At 38.1% G+C, this 19,035-nt stretch overlaps 1 protein-coding gene across 3 annotated transcripts in view; it reads right to left on the bottom strand.

The window, feature by feature from the left end:
* Positions 1 to 2,811: 2,811 nt before the first annotated feature.
* Positions 2,812 to 19,035, bottom strand: part of LOC126282165 (leucine-rich repeat-containing protein 24-like) — a 341,384-nt gene continuing 325,160 nt past the window's right edge. For all 3 annotated transcript variants that reach the window (XM_049981687.1, XM_049981688.1, XM_049981686.1), the window contains 2 exons: positions 10,691 to 10,880; positions 2,812 to 4,495 (listed from right to left, as the gene is read on the bottom strand). In XM_049981687.1, the coding sequence (XP_049837644.1) occupies positions 3,765 to 4,495; positions 10,691 to 10,880 (921 nt within the window). In that variant the 3' untranslated portion in view covers positions 2,812 to 3,764. The remainder of the gene's footprint in view (positions 4,496 to 10,690; positions 10,881 to 19,035) is intronic.

Here is a 19,035-nt window from a genome sequence, read left to right as displayed (position 1 = left end):
TGTGATTGGATTGAAGAGTTCCTAGATAACAGAATGCAGCATGTCATTCTAAATGCAGAGAAGTCTTCCGAAGTTAGAGTCATTTCAGGTGTGCCACAGGGGAGTGTCGTAGGACCGTTGCTATTCACAATATACATAAATGACCTTGTGGATGACATCGGAAGTTCACTGAGGCTTTTTGCAGATGATGCTGTGGTGTATCAAGAGGTTGTAACAGTGGAAAATTGTATTGAAATGCACGAGGATCTGCAGCAAATTGAGGAATGGTGCAGGGATTGTCAATTCAATCTCAATGTAGACAAGTGTAATGTGCTGCGAATACATAGAAAGATAGATCCCTTATCATTTAGCTACAAAATAGCAGGTCAGCAACTGGAAGCAGTTAATTCCATAAATTATCTGGGAGTACGCATGAGGAGTGATTTAAAATGGAATGATGATATAAAGTTGATCGTCAGTAAAGCAGATGCCAGACTGAGATTCATTGGAAGAATCCTAAGGAAATGCAATCCGAAAACAAAGGAAGTAGGTTACAGTATGCTCGTTCGCCCACTGCTTGAATACTGCTCAGCAGTGTGGGATCCGTACCAGATAGGGTTGATAGAAGAGATAGAGAAGATCCAACGGAGAGCAGCGCGCTTTGTTACAGGATCATTTAGTAATCCTGAAATCGTTATGGAGATGATAGATAAACTCCAGTGGAAGACTCTGCAGGAGAGACACTCAGTAGCTCGGTACGGGCTTTTGTTAAAGTTTCGAGAACATACCTTCACCGAAGAGTCGAGCACTATATTGCTCCCTCCTACGAATATCTCGTGAAGAGACCATGAGGATAAAATCTGAGAGATTAGAGCATACACAGAAGCACACCAACAATCCTTCTTTCCACGAACAATACGAGACTGGAATAGAAGAGAGAACCGATAGAGGTACTCAAGGTACCCTTTGCCACACACCGTCAGGTGGCTTGTGGAGTATGGATGTAGATGTAGACGTAGAAATGACAGTGCTCCTCAAGTCTCATCAAATCAAAATTCAGTTGCTGTTCCTGTGAGAGACAATGATGCAAGCAGTGTAATGCCTGCTCTAAGAGCTACTGAGTGTCAAAGGCAGTCACAGAAAGACCCCTTTAATATTCTACCAGAGGAAGATCCACCATTGCAGAGTAGACCTATGATTGGTCCTGATATTTTCAAAGGTTATCCTAAGGACGATGGAAGAATAAGCAACAGAAGAAATAGAGATATAGGAATGAGTTGCATCACAATAGATACTCCAATTAAAGAGGTGTTTGAAGAACACTGAAGAATACAGCTGATAAAAGAGGAAAAGTAATGTATATCTCACATGAGATGTCTATTTTCAAGAGAGTATGACTCAGCTGGGAAGTGGAAAATAAAATGTGTGCATCTTTAGATTATTCGGACAGTGGAGATATGAGAAGTCAAACTGAGATCAAAGAAGGAATGCTGTCTGAGATGATTACATTTTAGTAGAGTTCCCGCAAGAACTCATTTCACTATGTAGGTAAAGTAATCAAGAATAGAGACAATGGTGGGGACTATCACGTGACATTTTCCCATGGGGGGGGGGGGGGGGGACAGGGGGGGGGGGGGCAACAATCCTAATGTGTAATGTGTGTGTAGATCAGTGTGCAGCTGACACATCATATGTGTCAGAAAAAATGTAGTAATGGTCTTACCAAAATCTACTTGCTTGGGAAAAACCAAAAGACAGTATCAAGGTCTTAAATTTTACATCAGTTTAAAAAAAAATTAATCTTTGGTGAATATTGTAAAAAATTGCAGTTGGTTTAAGAGATTGCATATATTAATTTTGTCTGACATTTAAATGTAGCCTGTGTTCTGAATGCATTGAAAAATACATATTATGCTAGCATGACTGTACTTTTGCATGCTTGTTACACTGTACTCCAGTATGTGTTACACTCTGCCCCACACCAGGGCACACTGTAACTATTTGCAACCATACTCAATATTTGCAATAAATACAACAATCTCAAAGCCAAACTGAGTCTGCAAGTTTTAAATGATTGTTTAAGGTTCCTTAAATAAAGACATGTGAAAAGATCATCAATTTCACAACAATCTTTTTTTTTAAATTTCAAAAATAACTTTTCTGTTACACTGTGCCCCACCTTCACCTATAATATGGTAATGCAACACAGTGTACCACGTGCAAAGACACAAAGGAGTAGTTAAGTTGGAACCAGAATGTGTAGGTATAGGGAAACTTGCATGGGCAGACAAAACAGGAACTTGTACAACAAATTATTGAGAGCATTGCTTTTTGCAACTGTGTAGACACAGAAAGATTAGCAAAGAGTGTCAAGAGATAGAGGACATCATATAGCCAGTCTACAGACTTTTCAAAAATTTCTAGGTTAAATTAAGCTATCTGCTTCATTAAACTTATAAAAGAAATTATTATTATTATTTTAAATTGTGCCGCTATTAGCAATTTATTCCATTAAAGACACATGTTCTGCAACAGTCATTTTTAAATGCTGAAACATCATTGTTGAAAATTTCAGTCTTAGTTAAATTGTATTTCTTTTAATCTTGATTTTGCATGACAATGATGAAAATTCAGTGCAAAAAGCTATAAAATCAATTTGAAGAGGAACAACATATTATACAATAAATTATACAATGTAAAAATAAAATCGTATTTATAGTCCACTATCGATAAGTATGATTTTTACATAAAACACTGTAATTAGAATATTTTCTTCAGTCAAATATATTATTGTATCTGGAGATAAAAGGCTAACCAGCTGTTTAAAAAAAAAAAAAAAAATGCATAATTCATTTATCCGTACTATTGGCCCAGTAAAATGCCATTTCTTATAAAATATACTGACAAATATAATATTAAATGAAACATTTATTTAGCTGAACATGCTTATATTCTTTTGGAAGCCCAAAACAGCAGAAAAATAAATGCTAGATTTGCGGTTTTCATAATGAACCCCAATGATACAACAGGCTCAGAACTGCAAACACTTCTTTAATCATTTGTCATACTCTTCCATGAAAATAAAATCATGTGTTTCTACTCATGAAAAAATTGTTAAATGGCATTCATAAAAAACATTTCTTTACTGCTGAGATGGAAGTCATAACTGTTAACTGCTGTGGTAATTTTTGGAAACTCATGCAAAATTTCCACTTGTGAAATTCTGTTAGAGTTGTCTGTTTTGAATAAAACTATGAACAATCAAAATGTATCAAATCATTTTTTATATAATCAGTACTTATTTTTCTTAGTTACAGGGGCTCTCCTCATGTTCTGCAAAGAAGTAATTTGTGTTTCATCTATAGAAATACTCTCAAATATATATCCATGTCTTTCAAGTTACTGAATAGAAGTAGCAATTTTAGTGCACAAAGACAAAAGTATGTTATATACAATTTTAAAGTCTACATTTAATCACAGAATCATTCTCCAGTCACATAAAATAGTTATATCGTTTCCAATGTACAATAACAGAAGGCACTTAAAAACAGTTTAACATTTCAAAGTTCTTAATGTATACCCTGTGTCACGAGCCCTCCATGTTAGTTCTAACACCTGAGGAACACACAATAGCTTTCACCAACATCAGACTGTCGATTGTCTGTCTCTCACCCTCTCTCTCTCTCCTTTTGTTCTTGTATCAAGAACATTTGAAATACTGGTCACACAACAGTTTCACAACATTCTTCATATTAAACAGGAAGTCAATTAAATGTTGCACCGACCTACACTTCAGTACCATCCTCACCTTCATCCTCATACAGTGGGCCCGACACTGCATCTGCTGGCTTTTTCTTTGGTTTTGGTGGTGGCTTCGGTGGCACCTTTACACTCTTTGGAGCTGCTGGTGAGTCTGTCAAAGCCACATCATTTTCAAGGCAGTTCTGTGATGAGACACTCTCTGTTACAGATCTCTGTGTCCATCCCGGCTCCTCCGCTGTCGGAGGAACCGGGGAATAATAGGGTGGCAATCCAGCACGATTTAAGGACAGTACAGAACTGCCATCAGCAGTAGTGCGTGGTCCCAAATTGTCGTACACAGGCAGTCTGGGTGGTAGCTCCAGCTGTAACTGAAGAGGTGTTGGAGGGCTGCTCCACGAAGGGACACGTGGCCTCCTTGGAATTGTCACATAACCGTTTGCAGAACGCGGTGGAACAGCAATTGCTGCAGGTGAAAATGGAGACTGAGAACGGGAATACGGCAGTGTTCCAAATGCGTGCGGAGTCACCATCACATACGGCTGAGGAGGTGGTGACTGAGGCCCATGTTGTGGAGGTAGTCGTGTACTGTCAGGAACTGTTGAAGCAGAGCTGCCAGCTGGAGACACCTGGCCTGGGAATGAGAGCAGGTCTGGCTGCCCACGTGGCCTCTGGCTGCTTACACCACACAATGAGCTGTCCAGAGAGTCCAAGGACCGCTCTTGGATTGGATCTTCACTGTCAATGACACTTGGGGCTGTGTGGGTGAAGAAAAGAATATCAGGCAGCAGTTAGTGTTTATTCATAATGCTCTGCAAGGGGTTATTATTTATACAGTACAATTTATATTATGACATAAACACTACATGTCGCAAAAAGTTATTTTAATGAGCTGACTGTTGATAACTCAATGCTCATTTCATCACATTATTCATCTGCTTTCCCAGAGATGTTAATGGCAGGCTTGACAAAAGTCAGTGTAAACAAAGATTGGTGAAAGAGTATTAAGCAGATGTAACAAAAAGAATGATAAATATACTACAACTAATAAAGTCATTAATACAAGCACCTGTAAAAAGCAAAATATTTGTTTCACTTTATAATATTTTCTGTGTTGTGTCAATGAAGAATGAAATACAAGTCTTTAATAATGACCATGTCTATGGTTGATAGTACAATTAATTTTGAGAGACTCACTTCTTCCATTTACAAGATTCACTGAGGCAAAAATGCAGCTGAGGATCAAGATAGTCTGACTGTTGATCAATGCTTTGAGGAAATGTCTCAACAGAAGGAGAAAAAAAATTATTCATATAGTGAAATATGTAAAACTGTAAACCTCTCGTCAACCCCTGAAAATTGGGCTGAACACAGCAGTCAGTGCTCTGCTAGATGTGGCCCTATTGGATACTAGCAGCACAACATTTATCCGCTAAGCCATTGAGCTGCACTCTGTAAAGTACAGAAAGTCTAATCCATTATCATCCTCACTGCAATCTTTATCCAACAAAAACCGTATTAATGGTAGGAAAATGAAGATTCAAACCCTATTAAATCACATGGTCCTAATTGAAGTGTGACAGATTTGTTGTTCTCATTTTTTTCTGATGTAGATGATGTATTTTTGACCAATGCATTTTTTTGTGAAATATATGTAATTCCTAAATTTTATACACATCTGCAACTGCAGGATTAAGTTGGAGAGTACAATAAATGCTCATAATCAGAGTAATTCACAGAATAATGTGAACTTAAGTCAGCAATTTCATACACTATCACCAAGTTCAAGTTAAGTCATACAAAAGTGCCATAATTTACAGCTCTGTGCTACATTTAATGTTGTACAGATTGTTATGCACATAATATTTTACCTATAAAAGCAAATTTCCACTGGAAATGGTTCAGTCTTGGATTCAAACAGTTGTCAATAAAGCTTATGTGAAAGTTAATCACAACAGAATCACTGGAGAAAGTATCAAAGTGTAAAAGTTTTTGAAGACTAACTACTTTTTCTTTACAGAGTATTAGTAATGTGTAAATTATGTCCAGAGATACAAACAAAGATTTGGCTGACAATGTGCTGCCAGAGCAATTGTTGCAAATCCTGACTGGATGATTGTAAGTATGATGGGATGGCAGCAACATTATACATCAAGAGACTGAGAACAGTTATTATCATGATTTTGAATTCCAGAAGAGCTGATTTTTTACTCAGTATATAGTAAATATTGAAGTCTATCCAGGGCGCAACAATTATGAGCAACATACACAATAAAGGATAATTTCAATTTATGCTGTGAATTAATATGACATAGATGAGATGGTACAAAATTGCTCCTTCATTTAGAAAGAATGCCTTTTATTACAGGTAGCTTACCATGATAGCTAAATGTGGGACATGAATCATTAACATACTAAGCGCATAAAATGAAAGTTAATATAATGTTGGATATGTGTATGTGTGTGTGTGTGTGTGTGTGTGTGTGTGTGTGTGTGTGTGTGTGTGTGCTCGCGAGCATATACCTATCCTTTTTTCCCCCTAAGGTAAGTCTTTCTGCTCCCGAGATTGGAATGACTCCTTACCCTCTCCCTTAAAACCCACATCCTTTCATCTTTCCTTTTCCTTCCCTCTTTCCTGACGAAGCAGCTGCCGGTTGCTAAAGCCCAAATTCTGAGTGTGTGTTTATGTGTTTTATTCATTGTGCCTATCTACCGGCGCTTTCCCGCTTGGTAAGTCTTGGAATCTTTGTTTTTAATATAATGTTTGTTATAATGCTTTTAACTCAATAATTTGAAATTATATTCTCCTTCATTATTAAATCCAGAAAATATCCAACAAAATCCAGAATAAAATTTTCACTCTCCAGTGGAGTGTGTACTGTTATGAAAAACTTCCTAGCAGATTAAAACTGTGTGACAGACTAAGACTTGAACCACTGACCTTTGCCTTTTGCAAAGTGCTCTACTGAACGAGCTGTCAAAGCACGACTTACAACCCGTCCTCACAGCTTTATTTCCACCAGTACCTTCTAAACTTCACAGAAGGTCTCCTCTCTACATAATATGCTTTCTTTCTTCCAGGAGTGCTCCTGGAAGAAAGAAAGCATCTATTGTAGACAGGGCTTAGCCACAACAGGAGAGTTTCTGTGAAGTGTGGAAGGTAGATTATGAGTACTGGTGGGTATAAAGCTGTGAGGATACATTATGAGTCTTGCTTGGGTAGTTCAGTCAGTAGGCAAAGATCTTGAGTTCGAGTCTTGGTCAGGCAAGCAGTTTTAATCTGCTATGAAGTTTCATATCAGTGCACACTCCACTGAAAAGTGAAAACTTCATTCTGAAAATATCCCCCATATTATGGCTGCTAAGCCAAGCCTCTGCAATGTTCTTTCTTCCAGGAGTATTAGCCCTGCAAGATTTTCAGGAGAGATCCTATGAAGTTTGCAAGGTAGGATGAAGTTTGGAAGGTAGAAGATGAGTTACTGGTGGCAGTAAAGCTGCAAGGGCAGACTGTGAGTCATACGTAGGCAGCTCAGTTTGTAGAGCATATGCATGTCAAAGGCAAAGGTCCCGAGTTTGAGTCCGAAATACTGGCCGAAATACTAAATGTCCTTTTCCAAAGTTGCTTCACAGAGGAAGACTGCACTGTAGTTCCTTCTCTAGATTGTCGAACAGATGACAAAATGGTAGATATCAAAATAGATGACAGAGGAATAGAGAAACAATTAAAATCGCTCAAAAGAGGAAAGGCCGCTGGACCTGGTGGGATACCAGTTTGATTTTACACAGAGTATATGAAGGAACTTTTCCCCCTTCTTACAGCAGTGTACCATAGGTCTCTAGAAGAGCATATCATTTCAAAAGATTGGAAAAGGGCACAGGTCATCCCCATTTTCAAGAAGGGACGTCGAACAGATGTGCAGTACTATAGACTTATATCTCTAACATTGATCAGTTGTAGAATTTTGGAACACGTGTTATGTTCGAATATAATGACTTTCTGGAGACTAGAAATCTACTCTGTAGGAATCAGCATGGGTTTCAAAAAAGATGGTCGTGTGAAACAAGCTTGTACTATTCGTCCATGAGACTCAGAGGGCCATAGACATGGCTTCCCAGGTAGATGCCGTGTTTCTTGACTTCCGCAAGGCGTTCGATACAGTTCCCTACGGTTGTTTAATGAACAAAGTAAGAGCATATGGATTATCAGACCAGTTGTGTGATTGGATTGAAGAGGTCCTAGATAACAGAACGCAACAAGTCATTCTAAATGCAGAGAAGTCTTCCGAAGTTAGAGTCATTTCAGGTGTGCCACAGGGGAGTGTCGTAGGACCGTTGCTATTCACAATATACATAAATGACCTTGTGGATGACATTGGAAGTTCACTGAGGCTTTTTGCAGATGATGCTGTGGTGTATCAAGAGGTTGCAACAATGGAAAATTGTACCGAAATGCAGGAGGATCTGCAGCGAATTGAGGAATGGTGCAGGGAACGGCAATTGAATCTCAATGTAGACAAGTGTAATGTGCTGTGAATACATAGAAAGAAAGATCCCATATCATTTAGCTACATATAGCAGGTCAGCAACTGGGAGCAGTTAATTCCATAAATTATCTGGGAGTACGCACGAGGAGTGATTTAAAATGGAATGATGATATAAAGTTGATCGTCAGTAAAGCAGATGCCAGACTGAGATTCATTGGAAGAATCCTAAGGAAATGCAATCCGAAAACAAAGGAAGTAGGTTACAGTATGCTCGTTCGCCCACTGCTTGAATACTGCTCAGCAGTGTGGGATCCGTACCAGATAGGGTTGATAGAAGAGATAGAGAAGATCCAACGGAGAGCAGCGCGCTTTGTTACAGGATCATTTAGTAATCCTGAAATCGTTATGGAGATGATAGATAAACTCCAGTGGAAGACTCTGCAGGAGAGACACTCAGTAGCTCGGTACGGGCTTTTGTTAAAGTTTCAAGAACATACCTTCACTGAGGAGTCAAGCAGTATATTGCTCCCTCCTACGCATATCTCCCGAAGAGACCATGAGGATAAAGTCAGAGAGATTGAGTCCACACAGAGGCATACTGACAATCCTTCTTTCCACAAACAATTCGAGACTGGAATAGAAGGGAGAAGCGATAGGGGTACTCAAGGTACCCTCCGCCGCACACCGTCAGGTGGCTTGGGGAGTAGGGATGTAGATGTAGATGTAGATGTAGATTCCAGCACTCAGTTTTAATCTGCCAGGAGCATTCATCCAACAAATTTATCAACATATTATGAAACATAGGTCGAAAATATTCAAAAAGGGTAATTTATTCAAATTTAAATCAATAATTTTAATTTGACACTGAGAGTTAAAAATCTGAAACTGAAAGAACTGCATCTGCAGTAACCCTGATGGACATCAATAAGTAAAAGGTTAATACTACTCAAAAATTGATAATCAGAAAATAAATTTTAACTTTTATACTATCTACAAGATAGGTTTCAATGTGACTGACTCAAAGGCACATTCCTCAAAATGTTCCTTAAACAGATTAACAACAATATGTGACAAAGGGCTCCTATTGCAACTCCATCTGTTTGGTCGTAGAACTAGCCACTGAATAAAAAGTGACAAGTCAACACATGTCGAAATAGGTTCACCAAAGAGTAATACTGCAACAGCTGAGAGGCTTGCTTTGTATTCACTTAGGGTGACTCCTGATATTGTTATCTTACTCTTGGCCAAGGGAAATGCTACCATGGTGTTGGTCAGGCAGGACTATGAGTGCACTATGTTACAGCATACATATTTGAATGTTGCACTATAATTTTATGTTTCAGCTTGATGAAAAATTAATTTCTTTGATTGGTTTATAAGGATGAATAGTGAAGGCAGCTATTTCTCGAAGTAATTTAAATAATATTTTGCAGATATGAATGTGGATGGGCAGCTAAGCAAGCTACTGATGAACAGAATATTAAATAATCTGACCACAACCATGACCACTTTGGTAGCAATGAATGTGAAAGAAGTTAGCAAGAAACTACAGTAGAGTCATAAGAAGAATTCTCAATGAAAATAGTTATCATAAGTGAGAAGCAATTACAGAGCGGAATACAGAGGTAGACAGAATTGAGGAAATGCTCTGAAAACAAAAAATTCTGAGTGAAAAACATCAGGAAATGGAAATAGCTAGAGAGACAAAATTTGTCACATGGGTACAAGAATAGGACACGCAGTTCATAAAAATATCTGACATAAAATTCAGGGAGTGGTGCAAAGTGCAGGACAAAATATCCTGCCAATGGAGAAAGGAACAAACCAAACAAAAACACAAGGTTTCTCAGGAGGTGGAATAAGACACATTGATTATTTGTGAATGATTCCTTGGGCCGAGAATCTGTGTGATTGGATGAGGTCTTAAATTAGAAAAAGAATGGTAGCCCAAAAGCTATTGACATCTCCGTGCCATTACGTGTGACTTCATCGCAAGTGTCGATCAGCTACAGTGGCTAGTTAGCTTTCCTCATTTCTTTTAATTGAAGTCAAAGATTTAACATTCAACATAATAAAATATCATCATAGACACTCAACTCCTGATAATTTATAAACAGTGAAATGAGGTAAGGCTGCCACTCATTGTAAAGGCACAGCATCGGCTGGCTGATCGGCACAGGCACACAAACAACTTGACTGTAGCTCAGCTATCAGTTGAGTATGAGTGTATAGGTTTGTGTGTGTGTGTGTGTGTGTGTGTGTGTGTGTGTGTGTGTGTGTGTGTGTCCGTGGTGGGGGGAGCTGTCTGATGAAGACTGTGATGACAACTGTAGCAACAGTCTTAAATATACTGATTTTTTCCTCATATCATTATTTGAACATTTAAAAGGATTTCTGTCAAATAGTTTAATAATATCTGAAGTAATGGTAATGTAAAATATTATGATAATATTTAACTGAGTACTCACACAGGACAGAACCATTATCAATCAATGTCATTTTGACTTCAGCGAGATCTCCTGTGGATGAGGCCGAATCGATACGCCTTGGAGGCTTCTGGACAGGGTTTATTTTTGTAATAAGGCCTTTCTCCTGTTCATCTGAAGCACCATTATGGTTGCTAGCAGATAAAGAACCATCACCAGCCACCTTCTTTACCTGTGGATGATGCCAGATATTTCATTAATCACACACACTTATTATGTCACTATCTGCACATTAGTCTTAATATCTAATTATATTTGCACAGAATGCTGCTAGTAGATACATAGATTGTTCTTGGAAAAATTATGAAGGTAGAATGAGACTGAAAAGTTGTCTTCAGTTACCTTCAGCAATTTGAACAATTGGGCCATGTTAGCAAATCAGTCTCAGGGAAAATTAAAAGAATGAGGGCAGGCCACAGCTAGAAGTTACTAAACTGCATCATATTTCTTGGCAATATTATAGGACTTCTGATCAAGGTATGGCATGACTTTTTTCACTGTGTAATAACTGCAAAGCATTAACACTTTCTATTTCTTCACATTGTGTGCCACTGACTCTTTTCCTTCATACAGAACTGCCTTAAAAGTTCTGAAACAAATTATTCTACTTCTTCAGTTAATTGTGCTATATTAGTCACTGTTCCACAAATTAGTTGATGAACCTTATTAGAGTTGGCTTACAAGAGTTTTGAAACTGACTGTTATATGCAAATGTCACTTGAGATGATATTGCTTATTGTTTTAGTATTGCGCCATGAATTTGTAATTCATGAAGTGTCTTGTTTCCCTCATCCAGCTGGCTATGTTAGCCATGCTCTTGCACTATCACTTGGATAACAGGTTATGTACCATACACAGGGCAATCACACAGTCTAGGGGTTTGTCTGCACAGCAGTTGGAGTCCAGAGTTGGTTGAAAGGTAAGAAAAAGAAGCCCTCTCTAAGCTGGGACCCCACGAACAGTCAGTGTTAGATGTGGCATGCCCACTTAGTGGACACAAACAACACAATGGGGTGATTGGTATCTTTTCCCAGGTGAGAGGACAGTGATTCCAATGGAGATGTAGACAGGGGCTTCCAGATTAAAAGACAAGCACTAACTGGGTGCTTTTGTGACCATCAGCAATATTTTGATTAGTCAAGTGATATAGCATAGTGCACAGTGAAGAGTACAGGCTGTGTACTGAGTGTATCAGATGAACAGTAATATTACATGCAGAAGAACTGTTGGTACAGTTCAGTGTGTTTGGTGGTTGTGTAGTGGCACACTGGCTTTATGTAAATAGTTAAAGATGAGTATCATGCAGTGTTAAAAACTTTTTTTTTTTAGTGACTACAGTTCATATAAAAACTGAGTTGAGGGAGAATCTGGCACTGTCACTGAACACTGTTTAGTATTGGCAATAAATTTAGCTCTCCTATTTAGTAGAATGGCATATGCCATCTTCTTCTCCTCCGTGTACTCAACATAAGAGACAACATATGCCATCACTGCTTTCTGAATGCACTTTAACCTCTGCTGAAATGGCTCATCAGCTATGAATACATCCAAGTGTGTAACACTGAGTTGTTTGATCAAATTACTTATTCCTATGCTCCTTACGTTGGATGCAACCCAGTGGATAACATGACTTTCAAAGACTCCATCTGCTTCACTGTTTTATTAATGATTCGTGTCTTCAATACATCTTCTCATGTATCAAATATCTATAATTATTCCAGAACTGCAATACCAGGTCAGATACATTCACCATCTTAGCTACACCTTTCCCCATCTTCTCACCAACCTCAACCAAACAACTGTGGACCAAACTACCCTGTAACCTGCATCTTATCCAAAATCATATTGCCTTCAAAAGGAGATTAAATCTATACCCTTACTACTGGCATAGCTTCCCTCTTAGAATATCCCAGATGATTTCTTCTTATCTGCAGGGTACAAGTATTTCTGTCAAATTGTAGCTATCTATGCTTTTCTCATCCTCTCTGTTTGTTTTCATCCACTAATTTTACCTTATTCCTAAGTCTTCCTTTGACCAGTCAACTTTATCTCCAATTCTGCTCATTTCTGTTTTGCTGCCACATGTTTCTGTAAGAAGACACTACTTACATTCTGCAAGAATGTAGGGAGGAAATTGCTTAACAGAATGTTACAACACTGGTATTTTGTGAATTTGATATATTTATTATGGTATATTATTATCATGATTATTATTATTATTATTGTTATTATGTCAGCCTCCATAGCTGAGTGGTCAGCATGGCCGACTCAGTGCCGGGAACATGGTTACAATTCCCGGCCAGGTTGGAGATTTTATCTGCTTGGGGATTGGGTGTACTGTATGTTGCTCTCATTATCATTTCATCACCATTGACACACAGCTCACCGAAGTGGATCACATTAAAAAAAAAAAACACTTGCACTAGGGGGATGATCAACCGGAGATGGAGTTTCCTACCCAAAATGTCATGATAATTTCATTATTATTACTATTTATTATTATTATTATTATTATTTGCTAAGAATAAGCAAAACCACAAAACAGTATTTCCTACAAGGAAATGAAAATACATAATAAATTTCCCAAAGAGATGAAAGAGAGAACTAAAATCCAAATATTTAAAATGTCACTTAAAACACACATCATAAATTATTCATACTACAAAGTCAATTATTATTTTTATAACACAGTTGGGACCCATAAAAAATTAACATTATTTGATAATGAATAACTTTCATTGTACAGTAAATGGTCACAGTTTTACAATGATTCTTACAGTAACATTCTATGCTCAGGACCTGTGATGGATAATTCCAACTTCTTTCCATATTCTCATTAACTGTGGTGAGGATGTCTCACAGTTTTTCAGACAGGCCAAGGGAACAACATGGAGAACTCAATAGAACACCACAAGTATCATCCAGGTCTTGATGTCAGTCACGCGAGAGAGAGAGAGAGAGAGAGAGAGAGAGAGAGAGAGAGAGAGAGATGACCAGTGATGTGGTACAAATGAATAATGTGAAAGTATTTTTTATATAAGATAATATTACTGTAGGCATGAATTTTTCTGAAAATAAATTGTTTCCTTTTTCAGGTAAGGTGCCATGCATGACATCAGTTTGTAAGTGATCTATTGATGAGTCAACTATTAAAAAACTATAATGTTGACTCATGAAGGAAGTCTGGTTAGACGTAAGAGAGGAAATGAAGGCCCTAATCTTGCAAACTGGAATAAATGGGTAATTGGATGAATAAATAAATAAATAAATAAAAATTGGCAAAATATCCTCCCATTTATTGCTCAAATCGAGCTTTTATAATGTTTTTATATTTATGTGCGAGCACGTTACTGTCAAGAAGGTAATGCCTGAAGCATTCAACAAGTACCAAAACAGAATATTATCAGATCTGTCACAAAACCTGAAGAAATTCTGGTCATATGTAAAGACAGTTAGTAGCAAACAAATTTAGTGTCCAGGCACTCATGGATGAGACAGAAACTGAAATTGAGGGTAGCAAAGCAAAAGCAGAAATACTGAACTCAATTTTTAAATGTTCCATTACAAAGGAAAATCTGCAATATTGCCGCAGTTAAATCCTTGTACCACTGCAAAAATGAATGAAATAAAACGCATTATTGCCAGTGGTGTTGAGAAATGGCTAAAGCTTGAACAAAGTTTCAGTGCCAAATGAAACCCTTGTCTGATTCTATACCAAAATTGGGACTGACTTATTCCCTCTTTTAGCAACAGTTTAATGTATATCTCTCAAACAAAACACTGAGCCCAGTGGTTGGCAGAAAGCACAGGTCACACCAGTCTACACAAATGGCAGCCAAAGTGATCCACAAAAGTAATGTCCAATATCCTTGACTTTCATTTCTTGTAGACACTTAGAACATGTTCCACATTCATATATAATAAGGTGTCTCACAGTGACTTCCTCGATGCTTGGCATGGATTCCTAAAACATCAGTCACATGAAATACAACTCATACTTATCACACACGACATCTTGAAAGCCATGGATCAAGGCAGTCAGGTAGATGCAGTGTTTCTTGACTTCAGGCTTAGCTTTGTTGGCAGACTACTATGGGAATTTAATCAGTCTATAAATGAGATTGCTTACAAAACACTTGTACAAATCATCATAAAATATTTCTCAAGTGTAGGAGAACTGTATTAAATAGGACTAACAGAGGATATTGGATGTGTACAAAGCAGGGCAGCATAAATGGTCAAAGGTTTGTCTGACTCACTCAAGAATGTCCTGGAGAAGCAATCAGCACCCTGGTTTTCTGAGTAGAGTTGTATGCAGATGTAGATGCAATGGTGTATTAACTAAGTTACTATAATGTTCCGCAACTTTTGCAGTTTTAGTTTGTTGTTCTACTATCAGAGTAATTTTGGAACATACTGTTTCATCTGACAGCATCAAAGTGATATTATTTCTACACTGAATAAATTTACTTCTTACATCACAGAAGATGAATTATTTTTTGAAGATGGAGTTTATCACCATGCAAACCAATCTCTATGGTGAAAATTTCTAACACACAGAAAGTGGGGAAATATCATTGCTAACAAAAAAAATATTGTATGTTGTGCCCTACTGTGAGTTTCCTTACTGTTTCAGTATACAACATATAGTAAAAGTTTTAATTGTTATCTCGAAAAATTAAGTTAAGCTGTTACATTTTTGTTCATTTATTGGTGCAACTCTGCAGTCCTGATACAGGTACACACTGAAATCCCTGGTCCTCAGTACAACAGCATAATGATAGAGGAGGCAAAACAAAATTTTGCAGCACACTGATAAAAATGGGAATGGGCTGCACTGTTTTATTTTGGTTCTTCTAGCAGTATGCTACAGTACTGTAATGTCTGGTTTTCAGTATGTGCCAAAACTGCAAAAATATACCTGCAGATAAACAAAGAATAACTATATAACTTCAATTTAAATTTGATTCTTAGAACTTAATGACACTTAGTATTAAATCTTAATTTCACAGAAGAAAATTACATCCATATTCACACTATCCTACCCCCATGAACCATGGACCTTGCTGTTGGTGGGGAGGCTTGCGTGCCACAGCGATACAGATGGCCGTACCGTAGGTGCAACGACAACGGAGGGGTATCTGTTGACAGGCCAGACAAACGCGTGGTTCCTGAAGAGGGGCAGCAGCCTTTTCAGTAGTTGCAGGGGCAACAGTCTGGATGATTGACTGATCTGCCCTTGTAACACTAACCAAAACGGCCTTGCTGTGCTGGTACTGCGAACGGCTGAAAGCAAGGGGAAACTACAGCCGCAATTTTTCCCAAGGGCATGCAGCTTTACTGTATGATTAAATGATGATGGCGTTCTCTTGGGTAAAATATTCCGGAGGTAAAACAGTCCCCCATTCGGATCTCCGGGTGGGGACTACTCAAGACGACGACGTTATCAGGAGAAAGAAAACTGGCATTCTATGGATTGGAGCGTGTAATGTCAGATCCCTTAATCGGGAAGGTAGGTCAGAAAATTTAAAAAGGAAAATGGATAGGTTAAAGTTAGATATAGTGAGAATTAGTGAAGTTTGGTAGCAGGAGGAACAAGACTTTTGGTCAGGTGAATACAGGGTTCTAAATACAAAATCAAATAGGGGTAATGCCGGAGTAGGTTTAATAATGAATAAAAAAATAGGAGTGTGAGTAAGCTACTACAAACAGCATAGTGAATGCATTATAGTGGCCAAGATAGACATGAAGTCAATGCCTACTATGGTAGTTCAAGTTTATATGCCAACTGGCTCTGCAGATGATGAAGAAATTGATGAAATGTATGATGAGATAAAAGAAATTATTCAGGTAGTTAAGGGAGACGAAAATTTAATAGTCATGGGTGACTGCTATTCGAGAGTAGGAACAGGGAGAGAAGGAAACATAGTGGGTGAATATGGATTGGGGGAGAGAAATGAAAGAGGAAACGGTCTGGTAGAATTTTGCACAGAGCATAACTTAATCATAGCTAACACTTGGTTTAAGAATCATAAAAGAATGTTGTATAGATGGAAGAGGGCTGGAGATACTAGAAGGTATCAGATAGATTATATAATGGTAAGACAGAGATTTAGGAACCAGATTTTAAATTGTAAGACATTTCCAGGGACAGATGTGGACTCTGACCACAATCTATTGGTTATGAACTGTGCATTAAAACTGAAGAAACTGCAAAAAGGTGGGACCTGGATAAACTTAAAGAACCAGAGGTTGTACAGAGTTTCAAGCAGAGCATAAGGGAACAATTGACAGGAATGGGGGAAAGAAATACAGTAGAAGAAGAATGGGTAGCTTTGAGGGATGAAATAGTGAAGGCAGCAGAGGATCAAGTAGGTAAAAAGACAAGGGCTAGTAGAAATCCTTGGGTAACAGAAGAAATATTGAACTTAACTGATGAAAGGGGAAAGTTAAAAATGCAGTAAATGGAGCAGGCAAAAAGTAATACAAATTTCTCAAAAATGGGATTGACAGGAAGTGCGAAATGGCTAAGCAGGCATGGCTAGAGGGCAAATGTAACGATGTAGAGGCTTGTCTCACCAGGGGTAAGATAGATACTGCCTACAGGAAAATTAAAGAGACCTTTGGAGAAAAGAGAACCACTTGTATGAATATCAAGAGCTCAGATGGAAACCCAGTTCTAAGCAAAGAAGGGAAAGCTGAAAGGTGGAAGGAGTATATAGAGGGTCTATACAAGGGCGAGGTACTTGAGGACAATATTATGGAAATGGAAGAGGATGTAGATGAAGATGAAATTGGAGATATTATACTGCGTGAAGAGTTTGACAGACCACTGAAGACCTGAGTCGAAACAAGGCCCCAGAAGTAGACAACATTCCAGTAGAACTACTGATAGCCTTGAGAGAGCCAGTCTTGACAAAACTCTACCATCTGGTGAGCAAGATACATGTCACAAGCAAAATACCCTCAGACTTCAAGAAGAATATAATCATTCCAATCCCAAAGAAAGCAGGTGTTGCCAGATGCAAAAATTACCAAACTATCAGTTTAATAAGTCACAGCTGCAAAATACTAACACAAATTCTTCACAGACGAATGGAAAAAGTGGTAGAAGCCACCCTCGGGGAAGATCAGTTTGGATTCTGTAGCAATATTGGAACACATGAGGCAACACTGACCCTATGAATTATCTTAGAAGAAAGATTTAGGAAAGACAAACCTAGGTTTCTAGCATTTGTAGACTTAGTGAAAGCTTTTGATAATGTTGACTGGAATACTCTCTTTCAAATTCTAAAGGTGTCAGGGGTAAAATACAGGGAGCGAAAGGCTATTTACAATTTGTACAGAAACCAGATAGCAGTTATAAGAGTCGAGGGACATGAAAGGGAAGCAGTGGTTGGGAAGGGAGTAAGACAGGGTTGTAGCCTCTCCCCGATGTTATTCAATCTGTATATTGAGCAAGCAGTAAAGTAGTAAAGGAGTTTTGCTATTTGGGGAGCAAAATAACTGACGATGGTCAAAGTAGAGAGGATATAAAATGTAGACTGCTAACGGCAAGGAAAGCGTTTCTGAAGAAGAGAAATTTGTTAACATCGAGTATAGATTTAAGTGTCAGGAAGCCATTTCTGAAAGTATTTTTATGGAGTCTAGCCATGTATGGAAGCAAAACATGGACGATATATAGTTTGGAAAAGAAGAGAATAGAAGCTTTTGAAATGTGGTGCTACAGAAGAATGTGAAGATTAGATGGGTAGATCACATAACTAATGAGGAGGTATTGAATGGGTTTGGGGAGAAGAGATATTTGTGGCACAAATTGACTAGAAGAAGGGATCAGTTGGTAGGACATGTTCTGAGGCATCAAGGGATTACGAATTTAGTATTGGAGGGCAGCGTGGACGGTAAAAATCGTAGAGGGAGACCAAGAGATGAATGCACTAAGCAGATTCAGAAGGATGTAGGTTGCAGTAGTTACTGGGAGATGAAGAAGCTTGCACAGAGTAGAGTAACATGGAGAGCTGCATCAAACCAGTCTCAGGACTGATGACCACAACAACAACAACAACAACATGTTAGCACAACACGTCTCCTCTCATATCAAGCACTGAGACCCACCAATATTACTCTCTAGAATAGCCCTATGTTACAGGTAGAACTGTTTTCTAACTGCAAAAGATAGTTAGCTAGAAGGAAAGTTATACTGAATGAAGAGTTTATTTATCTTGTGTATGAGTATTAAATATAACAAAGCAGTTTTTTCTTTTACAAGATATTTTTTAATGGAATCTAAATAGACCAAGTCCATTAAGTTCAGTGAAAAACTTGTG

This window comes from Schistocerca gregaria, chromosome 7 (assembly GCF_023897955.1).
Source record: "Schistocerca gregaria isolate iqSchGreg1 chromosome 7, iqSchGreg1.2, whole genome shotgun sequence".
NCBI lineage: Eukaryota > Metazoa > Arthropoda > Insecta > Orthoptera > Acrididae > Schistocerca > Schistocerca gregaria.
This window is presented reverse-complemented; position numbering and strand designations above follow the sequence as displayed.